Consider the following 11576-nt stretch of genomic DNA (forward strand, 5'->3'; position numbering starts at 1 on the left):
GAAGGGAGGAAAAATAAGAGTAAGAGTTATTCCCCGAACAGCTTGACTGATGTGTCTTCTACCTTTTTATATTTTAAACTATATTTTGTCAAAATCTTGCAAGTTTTTTTTTTTCTTTCTTTATAGTTGCTGTTAGTGCCTTGGGTGTCCTGGCATGGAAAAACACAAAAACTTCTTTTTTTATTTTGAAACAGTCTCACTCTGTCAACCAGGCTGGAGTGCAGTAGCCCGATCTCAACTCACTGCAGCCTTGACCTCCTGGGCACAAGTGATTCTTCTGCCTCAGCCCCCCAAGTAGCTGGGACTATAGGCAGGCACAATCATGCTTGGCTAATTTTTGTGTTTTTAATAGAGACAGGGTTTCACCCTCTTGCCCAGGTGGGTCTTGAACTCCTGAGCTCAAGCGAGCCATCTGCCTCAGCCTCCCAAAGTGCTGGGATTACTGGTGTGAGCCACTGCGCCCTGCCTTCTTTTTTTTTTTTGTTAGTGGCCAGTTACTAGAACAAAAACTATTATAGGAAATGTGAAACATACACAGAGGTGGAAACATAGTCGGTGAATCCCCATATGCCATTACCCAGTTCAGCAGCCGTCTATGACGGGCCATTCCTGTCTCATCTAACTTCCCATCCCATCCCCACTGGATTAATTTTATGAAAATCCCAGACATGCTTCAACTACAAATATTAATATTTTAGTGTATTTCTCTAAGAGATAAGGACTCTTAAAAACCCAACCCATGATGCCAATTTCATACCTAGAAAACTCAATGGTAATCATTTCATATTTTGAACTATCTAGGCAGTTTTTACATTTCCCCAGTCGTAGTGTAACACTTTCATTTTATTTTTAAAAAATTTTTTAATGTTTTTTGAGACAGAGTCTCACTCCATCACTCAGGCCGGAGTGCAGTGACGTGGATCTCAGCTCACGGCAACCTCTGCCTCCTGGGTTCAAGTGATTCTCGTGCCTCAGCCTCCCAAGTTAGCTGGAATTACAGATGTGTGCCACCACACCTGGCTAATTTTTGTATTTTTAGTAGAGATGGGGTTTTGCCATGTTGGCCAGGCTGGTCTCAAACTCCTGAACAAAAGTAATCTGCCTCCCTCAGCCTCCCAAAATGCTGGGATTACAGGTGTGAACCACCGTGCCGGGCCCAAGCTTTTTATTTTTTATTTTTATTTTTCAAGACAGGATCTTGCTCTGTTGCCTAGGCTGGAGTGCAGTAATGCAAATATGGCTCACTGCAGCCTTGACCTCCTGGGCTCAAGTGATCCTCCTGCCTAGCCACCCACGTAGCCACCCATGTAATCTGAATTGAGATTACAGGTGCCCGCCACCACACCCAGTTCATTTTTCTGTACTTTTAGTAGAGACGGAGTTTCACCATGTTGGCCAGACTGGTCTCAAACTCCTGACCTCAAATAATCCGCCTACCTTGGCCTCCTAAAGTGCTGGCATTACAGGCATGAGCCATGACGCCTAGACCCCATGTAGGTGGGACCACAGGTGCATGCCACCATGTCCAACCAATTATTTTATTTTATTTTTTTACAGAGATGGGGTCTCACTTTGTTGCCCAGGCTGGTCTCAAACTCTTGGACTCAAGTGAGCCCCCTGCCTTGGCCTCCCAAAGTGCTGGGATTACAGGCATGAGCCACTGTGCTCAGCCATTTTAAGCCATCGGTTTGTCTGAGTCAGGAACCAAACAAGATTGATATGTCTCTTCAGTCTCTCTTAACCTAGATGTTGTCCTCCCTCTTTTTACTCCTTGCATTGTGTTGTTGAAGAAACTGGACAGCGTGTCCTTTATAGTTTCCCACACTTTGGATTTTGCTGTGTGTTTCCCTAAAGTGTGGTTCTGCGTGTCCCTCTGTCCCTCATGGGCAGATCTAGAGGCTGAGACTGACTTTGGTTCTTTTTTTTCTCTGGTGTGGTGATGTGTGTTTCCATCAGGAGGCACCTGGTGTCTGTATGCTGGCTTTTAAAGGGCTGTCTTTCAAAGGGCACAGTCCCTGGGACTTCCCAGAGTCTTTTTCCCTAGATTCTCATATTCAGCCTTACTGCTGTCTGTTGACCTCCATCAAGTAGTATTAGAAGGTATCTGTAACCAGTTATTACTTAGAAGAGAAGGGTTCAGTCGTATAGCTAAAGAAGTATGTTTGCTGATTACTGAAGTTAGCATGAGCTCAGGCCTTTGACTTTCTCGGTGAAACCTAAGCCTCTGCCAGCTGATTATTTTCATTATATATGTTCCATTTAGTCCTAATTGAATCAGACTTCCTCTAGCCATGCTCTAAATTGGCACGGTTTGCAGCCCCTGCCTATGACTTGCCCAAAGCTTTGATTCCAAGACATCAGTGGGCCTGTGGGGCCTGGCTGATGTGCTTGGTGGGGAGTCCTGGGGCTTTCTAACTCATGCTAGGGAGGAGGCCAGGGTGGAATCTTCTTAGACACAGTGTTTCTTAAAGACACTGCCATCGCCTTTGCCCAAACAACCATCTGCTCTCGCCTGGATTACCACAGTGACCTCCTACCTGGTCTTGTGTACCTCAGCCCTTCTCCCGTAGCCAGACTGATTTGCTGCAGCAGGAATCAGGTCACTTCCTTGCTCAAAACCCTGTAACGGAGCCCCATCCCATGTTGAGCAATTGTGAGGACCTTGCCCCAAGGCCTGACTTGGAGGCTCTGGTTACCTCTTGCCCTCATCTGCTCCTCTCTTCCCTCACTCCACTCCAGCTGCCCTGGCCTCCCTACCATTCCCCAGACATGCTAGGCATGCTCTCATCTAGCACCTCTGGGCTTGCTTTTTCCTCTGCCTAGAATATTCTTCCTCCAGATACCCACGTGGCTTCCCCTATCCTTTACTCTTTGCTCAATTGTCACCTTCCCGGGGAGGTTTTTCTTCTCTACCCCACATCCTCTCCCAGCTTAGCATTCTTCATCCCCCTTCTTTTATTTTTTCCTATTGCACTTGCCACCTTCTTTTTAAATTTTTTTTATTTCATTAAAATTTTTTTTTTTTTAGGTTTTTTTTTTTTTTTTTTTTTTTTTTTGAGATGGAGTTTTGCTCTTGTTGCCCAGGCTGTAGTGAATGGCACAATCTCGGCTCACCACAACCTCTGCTTCCCGGGTTCAAGCGATTCTCCTGCCTCAGCCTCCCGAGTAGTTGGGATTACAGGTGCCCGCCACCACACCCAGCTCATTTTTCTGTACTTTTAGTAGAGACGGGGTTTCACCATGTTGGCCAGGCTGGTCTCAAACTCCTGACCTCAAATGATCCGCCTGCCTCGGCCTCCCAAAGTCCTGGGATTACAGGCATGAGCCATGGCGCCCAGCCTGCACTTGCCACCTTCTAACAGATTATGCAATTTACTTTTTTTTTTTAAAGAAGAAAAGAAAAGACATTGCTTATTGTCTGTTTCTTCCAAGTAGAATGTAAATGCTCTAGGAGCACAGATTTTTGCCTATCTTGTTCCTGTGAATCACAGTAACTAGAATAGTAGGTACTCAAGGCACAGATGTGAACAGCGTGAATGCAGATAGAACAGGGCCTGATGAGCTTGAGAGGAGCTGGTGAGCTTCCTATATGCTAAATCAGATTCCAGTTATGGAAATAGACTCACTAAACCTACTTTTTCATGGGTTTCTTGATTTTGAGCAATGCCTCTAAAGGCAGCAGGAAGACATACTGGAAGAGAAAGGGCCTCTGTAGAGCTATCCGCACAGCTGTAGTGAAAACAGAGGGCCCCAGAGGTGAGGTGGCTAAGACCGCTATTTATAACTAAGGTTCTAGTATATGTTTTCCAGCCACGCTTACGCCTTTCAGCCTCCCCTGTATGCACGAATCTGTCACTCAATTAGCTAACAGTTTCTTTAGTCCCATTGTATATTATAGGGCTCCTCTGGCTCAATTTTTTAAAAAAGTGAATAATGAGGTGTTCTGTTCTCTGAAGTTTAATTTTTTAAATAACCTTGCCAATTAAAAAAAAAAAACCTTTCCCCAATGTTTAATTATGAAATTTGCAAACATACAGAAGAATTGAAAGAGTGATACAGTGAACACCCAAATGCCATCCACCTATTTCTGGCACTTGTTAACATTTTTTTGCCAAATTTGTTTTGTCTGTATGTTATTATAGTGTATGGCTGGGTGTATTTTTTTTCCTGAGCCGTTTGAAGGTAAATTGCAGATATCGTGACACTTTACTCCCCAAAACTTCACCCTATTCTTCTAAAAAGTCACTTGAAAATAAATGCGTGTATCATTCTCATCTACTCTTGCATCTCCCAGGAATAAGACATTTTCATATAAAACCAAAGTGAATTTTTTTTTTTTTTTTGAAACGGAGTCTTGCTCTGTTGCCCAGGCTGGAGTACAGTGGTGTGATCTCGGCTCACTGCAAGCTCTGCCTCCTGGGTTCACGCCATTCTCCCGCCTCAGCCTCCCAAGTAGCTGGGACTACAGGCACCCGCCACCACGCCTGGCTAACTTTCTGAATTTTTAGTAGAGATGGGGTTTCACTGTATTAGCCAGGATGGTCTCGATCTCCTGACCTCGTGATCTGCCAGTCTCGGCCTCCCAAAGTGCTGGGATTACAGGCGTGAGCCACCACGCCCAGCCTTTTTTTTATTTTTGAGACAGAGCCTTGCTCTGTTGCCCAGGCTGGAATGTAGTGGCACGATCCTGGCTCACTGCAACCTCCGCCTGCAGGGTTTAAGTGATTCTCCTGCCTCAGCCTCCCAAGTAGTTGGGATTACAGATGTGTGTCACCACGCCTGGCTAATTTTTGTATTTTTAGTAGAGATGGGGTTTCACCATGTTGGCCAGGCTGATTTCGAACTCCTGAGCTCAGGTGATCCACCCACCTTGGCCTCCCAAAGTGCTGGGATTACAGATGTGAGCCACTATGCCTGTCTGTAAAACCATAGTACTGCTATTAAACCTAAGAACTTTAACAATAATTTCAAACATCATCTAATATTCAGTTTGTATGCAAATTTCTCCACATATCCCAAGAATATAGCTTTTTCAAACCAAGGTTTAGTCAAAAATTCATGCATGGCATTTGTTGGTTTTCTTTAAATCTAGAGGAGTCTCCATCCTGCCTCTTTTTTTTTTTCTTTAAATGAATTTAATGACGTTGACTTTTTCAGGAGTCTGGGGCAGTTGTCGTATGGATGTCCCACATTCTGGCGTCTGATTGCTTCCTCATGGTATCGTTTGACATTTCTCCATACCCCTCTTTCACATGAAGCCTGTGGCGTCAGGTTGCCTTGCTCTCGGTGACAGTAAATTAGATCACTTGGTTATCATGGTGATAGCCAGAGGTCTCAAATAGAACAGAGGAGGGTTATGTTCTCAAAAGTTTAGTTTAAAGAAAAAAGGCCCTCCCCCTCCCTATTGGCTATTTAAATTAAAATTAAATTAATTTATTTTTTGAGACAGGGTCTCACTCTGTCACCCAGGCTGGAGTGCAGTGGCGCAGTCTTGGCTCCCTGCAATGTCTGCCCCAACCCAGGCTCAAGCAATCCTCCCACCTCAGCCTCCCGGGCAGTGGGGACCACAGGTACACCCCGCCAGGCCTGGCTAATTTTTTGTATTTTTAATAGAGACAGGGTCTCACCATGTTGCCCAGGATGGTCTCGAACTCCTGAGCTTAAGCGACCCACCCATCTCAGCCCATCTCAGCCTCCCAAAAGGCTGGGATTACAGGCATGATCCACCATGCCCAGTCCTATTTTATGTTTTTGAGACAGAGTCTCATTCTGGTTGCTTAGGTTGGAGTACAGTGGCGTGATGTTGGCTCACTGCAGCCTCGACCTCCCGTGCTCAGGTGATTCTCCCACCTCAGCCTCCTCAGTATCTGGGACTACAGTAGCCTACCACCACATCCAGCTAATTTTTGGTATTTTTATTGGAGATGGAGTTTTGCCATCTTGCCCAGGCTGGTCTTGAACTCCTGGACTCAAGCAATCCACCCTCCTTGGCCTCCCAAAGTGCTGGGATTAACAGGCATGAGCCATTGAGCTTGGCTTGCTCCTTTTAATTAACTTTTTTGTAGTGACAAAGTCTCACTGTGTTACTCATGCTTGTCTTGAACTCCTGGCCTCAAGTGACCGTCCTACCTCAGCCTCCCAAAGTGCTGGGATTATAGGCATGAGCCGCCGCACCCAGCCCATTGACACTTTTTGAAGGCAAAGTGTGTCTCAATGTGTTGTATGGTGGCTTCTGAGCCTTCAAATATATAATGATTCCACTGGAGACAATGAGTAGATAAACTAGATAGAAGAGCTAACTTGGATCCTTGGGACGAGACCATGGAGAGGAAAATGCAGGCTATCTCTCTGGCTTCTGTCCAAGGCCCATGGCACTGTGACTGTCACAGGGGTAGAAATGAGCAGCGAGAGGCCTTGGGTTCCTCCACTCTCCTGTTGAACATTATCAGTCCTCCAGGAAGGAGGGAAAAAAGTGTCCACACTCCATTTATGAAATGACGACCTTTGAGGTATCAGGACAGGAATCAAGGAGCCCTTCTGGAATGCTCATCCCTCAGCACACTTCCAACAGTGGTCTGTGTACTGGAGCCAGAGGCTGGGCGCCTTTAGGAGATGACCTGAAAACAAGGTAAAAAGACAGTTTGTCTGCGTGATGGGTCTGTGGCTTACCTTGGAAGATTCTGTGGTCACAGCCCAAAAAAGTCTCAGAAGGACCAGAAGGATCAAGAGAAGAATGACTAAAATGAATGAAGGCTAGGGTGCAGTGGCTCACTCCTGGAATCCCAGCACTTTGGGAGGCCGAGGTGGGAGGATTGCATGAGGCCAGGAGTTCGAGACCAGCCTGGGCAAATAGTGAACCACGTCTCTATAAAAAAAATTAAAAAATAAAACAAAAAACAAATACGGTGAATGAGAAATTAGACCAAGAGGAATTAGGACTCTTCAGCCTAAAAACAGGAAAGTCAACAGGAAGATGATAAAAATGACAGCTTATTAGGAGCTCAGTAGGTGCCATTTACTTCTTTGCAAGAGTCCTCTGAAAAAGGTGCCATGATTTCCCCTGTTTTGCAAGTAGGGAGACCGATGCTCAGTTTAGGTCATTTGCTTCTTGCTGCACAGCTCTCAGGGACTGTGAATTAAACTCAGAGTGCTTGACCACACCCCCTCTTAACCCATGTGCTTAATATCCCTACTGCCAGAGACTTAGGCACTGGATCTTGGCATAATGGAGTAGGGAAACCCTCCTTGACTTAAAAGAAAAAAAAAAAAAGCCCACAATAATCAACATTTATGATCGCACAGTTTCAGGGGGCTAGATTTGGCAGCAGCTTAGCTGGGCAGCCTGGCCTGGGATCTCTCCCGAGGCTGCATTCAGGATGTGGACTAAGCTGTAGGGTTAGGCTCTGCTGGGGCTGGAGCAGGTGCTTCCCAAGTGGCCACTCCCAGGGATGACAAGTGGTGGCTGGGGGTTGAAAGGCCTCAGTTCCTTTCCATACTCCTTGGCTTTTGAAGGAACTCATTTCCTTTGGAAACTACAAGTGTTATTTTATAGAAACGTTTAGTACTCACCAAGGCCCTCAGTGGAACTGGCTGAAAATAGCAGCAGACTCACTCAAAAAAGGGTTGGAGAGATCCATGGCAGGGAAGAGAGATTAAGGGAAGGTAGAGCGCTTAGGAGAGCTTGAAAACCAAAGGGTAACTGGTTTCTATCTTATTATAATAGATCCTTGAATTGATCTAGAATTTTCTGCTAAGTTCTTAAAGGGTTGTATCTGTAGAGGGATTTAGAGCTGTCTTTTTTGCGGGGGTGAAGGAAAGCGGGGGTTATCTGTAGAAAATGCTCAAATTTACCTTAGTGTGCTTATGGAGACATTTATACATACTCTACCTTGTTCTAGAAAACAGGTAAGATAGCTTATTATCGTGCAGTAGCAACTAAGAAATAAAACAAGGTGTTGGACTGAGTGGGGCGGGTGGGGAGGGAGGTTCAGATACGTGGCACTTGCCTGGTCTGGTTTTGTAAGGTGTGGTGTGGACAGACCCTGTGGAAATCCTCATAAAGGCTGATTCCCTTTTGGTAATTATTTAACAGCCCTGAACTAAAGGCCGTAGCTCCTGGCTGGACTGAACTGAAGGGAACTGAAGTATTCAGTGTGGACTAAACACTTAACTAGACAGAAGCTATTCAGCACAGCCAAGTTCAGTAGCAGGGTGAAGGGTGTGTGTGCAGCAGTTTCTAGCCTGCCTAGGGCTTGGGGCTTCTGCCTCCAGTCAGTTTGTTCTGTTTTTTTTTGCTACAGTCACCCACAGGACTGAATCTACCTGGTATCCTTGGGGGCAGGGTGCTCTGGGCCACTTCTCACCTCTCTCTCCTTGAGTCAGTGATGGGGCCTATTAGCCTGCATTGAAGTTTCATTGTTGTAACTTTTTTCCCTTATGTCAAGGCAATACATTTTCAGGATTGAAAATTTAAAAAAACAACAGTATGTTTTAGCGCAAATAAGAAAAGAATAAGCCCCTGCAATCCCTCTCCAGATGGAGATGTCTCCTGTTGACAGTTCCTTAGGGTCTCTTTGGTTTCTATGGGCAGGGGGATATTACTTGCAACTATTTCTTCATCTGTACACCATCAGTATCCCTGTGGTTTTCTCACAGTGCTGCAAGTGTAAACAAACTACTACATCAGTAATGTGGAAATTGTTGCTGATCTGGTGATATGAAATGTTTAGAAAGAGTACACCTTCCCCTCCAACCTGATACAACAGTGACTTCATTAGACATATTCCTTCCCACTCTTTGTTCCATGCCACGAGGCAAAATTTGAAGATGCGGGGAAAGCATTCTCAGGGAAGCCAGCGAAGGTGAAATGGGAGCTTCTCATTTAGAGAATCTTAACTTGGGGTGCGTTTGCTTTAGCCCATCCATGTTGCCTTTTGTACCCCACAGTGGAGAACACGCAGCTGACCCTGAACCTGCAGACGGAGAATAAAGGCAGTGTTGTCTCAGGCGGAGAGCTGACCATTTTCCTGGACGGGCCGACTGTTGATCTGGGAAGTGTGCCTAATGGCAGTGCTGTGACAGACGGTGAGTGCCGCCCTGCTCCTCAGGGCTGTGCCGGGACGGGGTGGGGCTGGGCAGGGGCCAGGAGGTGCTGAGAGCTTGGTTCTCTACTAGGCGTCTTGGTTTGATTACCACTCAGCCTGGCCCATAGCTAGCCCCGACTCTTCTTAGCACCGTGGATCAATATCACGACATGAATTTTCAAGGGCCACTTTCTGATCAAGGGCCACAGTAAATGTCCAGTCTCTGTAAATTGTGTAATTGTTTGGTTTGATAGCAGAGAAAAACATCTTTCATCCCATGTGGACTCTGGAAAATGAAATATCTTTATCAAATGTGACTTTGGCCCATTTTCCTTCCCAATACAGTTACACTTTTTGGGGAGGTTGAGGGTGTTTTTATGAGAGGCATTGGTTGGGAAGGGGACCCTGTGTTTTCCTAGAGATACACACTAGCAAAATACAGACAGAGCTGGGAATTTGGAGAGTGTCCCCTTCTCTGTCCCGAATATTGGTAGTTTGTTTCTTTTGATCTAGTCTGAAATTAGTCACCTTTGGATCTAGCAGGAAATTATTTCATGAATAATTCTGAGGTCTGAAATGGGTTGGGTTTCTCCATTAATTTTTCCCATTAAATGTTTTCTTAGATGTGATGTAATCATGGCACTTTCCAGGCACCAAGCAGGATTTCTGTAGCTTCAAAGGGGTGCAATTTGAATTCCAATTCAAGGGCAGTTGGTTGGAATCTCAGTGGCTGGATGGGCCTTGACTGTGGAGAAAAATCCCTTAACTGCACTGATCAGTGCTTGGGGTGCTTTGGTGCTTGGAGAAAAACATGCGTCATTCACTCGTTCAACACATATATACATAATTGTATCCCTGGTATGCACTAGGTCTTAGACCAGGTGCCAGCCGGATGGCAATGGGCCAAATTCACATGGTCTCCACTGCTTGGTGTTTACAGTCTACTTGATGAGGGCAGGGGAAGTTAGACATCAAATGAGTAAACACACAGGTAATTACATAGCTGTGATTGTGACAAAAGCTATCAGCGAAAACCACAGGGTGGCATGAGATTCCTGTACTTTGTTAGGGGAGATCTCATCTAAATTGAGGGATAAGGGAAGGTTTCTCTGAGGAAGCTGAGACCTGGAGGACAAGGAGTTTAGACAGGCCATGGTGGGGGTGTGGGGTGAAGGGGTGGCTTGGCCTGTGATGGGAACAGAGGCAGTCAGTGTGGTTGGATTATTAGGAGCAAGAAGGAGAGAGAATGGAGGAGGTGAGGTCGGAGAAACAGGTCAACTCAGATCGTGCAGCCTTGAAGCCCTTGGTAGGGATTTTGAACCTCATCTTGAGAAACAGAAAGTTGTTGAAGGGTTTCTAGCAGAAGACTATGATGATCTGATTTGGCTTTGTAAAAGCTCTCTAGGTGTGTTATGGAGAAATGCCCCCGATTCCTGGCCCCTACTTTGCACGGTTAGCGTTTGTTCTCTATCTCATGTTTTTGAGGCTGAGATTCATTTAATGGATAAGGCAATTTGCTTGTAAGTGCCTTGGATGCTCTTGAATGTCTTGGAGAAGAGAAGCTGTTTCCAAGGTTTGAGCCCCACTGCTCCATGGCATGGATTGGATCCTGTGTGATCACCCCTGTTCCTCTCCTTCTGGTGGCTGCAGCTTGCTGGATGTCCGTATCCTGTGGTGGTGGCAACTCTAACACACAGAGGGAGTTCTGTTCCTGGCTGTCAAATCTCGAACATGAGTTGAGCTCCTCAATGCTTCTGTCTTTTCTTGTGATTGATTCCTTTCTAGGATCACAGCCGCCTTCGAGAGACTCCGGTGGAACAGCGGTAGCTCCAGAGAACCGGCACCAGCCCCCCAGCACAAACTGCTTTGGTGGAAGATCCCGGTAAGACCCCCCTTAGCTATGAGAAAGAGCTGAGAAGATACTTAGAGCTATTGAAAACATGTTGGGACATGGCGGGGAACATTTTATGGTAGAAACTGTTGGACATTTCCAGAGATCTTGTAACTGACTCAGTGGTGAAGGAGGCTAATAGAGGAGTCCAGAACTCAGGATCCTTTTTTTTTTTTTTTTAATTGAATTTAGATTTTTAATTTTTGTTTTTATTTTAGATTCGGGGGTACATGAACAGGTTTGTTACATGGGTATATTACATGATGTTGAGGTTTGGGCTTCTAATGATCCCATTGCCCAGATAGTGAACATAGTACCTGATTGGTAGTTTTTCAACCCTTGCTCCTCTCTCCTTGTTTTTGGAGTCCCCAGTGTTTATTATTTATATCTTTGTGTTCATGTTTACCCAGTGTTGAGCTCCCACTTATAAATGAGAACATGTGGTATTTGGTTTTCTGTTTCTGCATTAATTTGCTTAGGATAATGGCCTCCAGCCTCCGGCTATATTCATGTCGCTGCAAAGGACATGACGTGATTTCATTCTTTTGTTTTGTTTTTTGATATGGGGTCTTGCTCTGTTGCCCAGGCTGGAGTGCTGTGGC

At 45.5% G+C, this 11576-nt stretch overlaps 1 protein-coding gene across 3 annotated transcripts in view; it reads left to right on the plus strand.

Moving 5' to 3' along the window:
• WWP2 (WW domain containing E3 ubiquitin protein ligase 2) overlaps nt 1–11576 on the plus strand; it is a 217197-nt gene that overhangs the window by 79087 nt on the left and 126534 nt on the right. For 2 of the 3 annotated variants that reach the window (XM_011976702.1, XM_011976704.1), the window contains 2 exons: nt 8947–9084; nt 10869–10965. In XM_011976702.1, coding sequence (XP_011832092.1) covers nt 8947–9084; nt 10869–10965 — 235 coding nt within the window. Of the gene's footprint in view, nt 1–7543; nt 7696–8946; nt 9085–10868; nt 10966–11576 lie in introns of those variants that run through there. The other variant, XM_011976706.1, reaches the window with a different exon arrangement.

Source organism: Mandrillus leucophaeus, unplaced genomic scaffold (assembly GCF_000951045.1).
Source record: "Mandrillus leucophaeus isolate KB7577 unplaced genomic scaffold, Mleu.le_1.0 Scaffold17, whole genome shotgun sequence".
Taxonomy (NCBI): Eukaryota; Metazoa; Chordata; class Mammalia; order Primates; family Cercopithecidae; genus Mandrillus; species Mandrillus leucophaeus.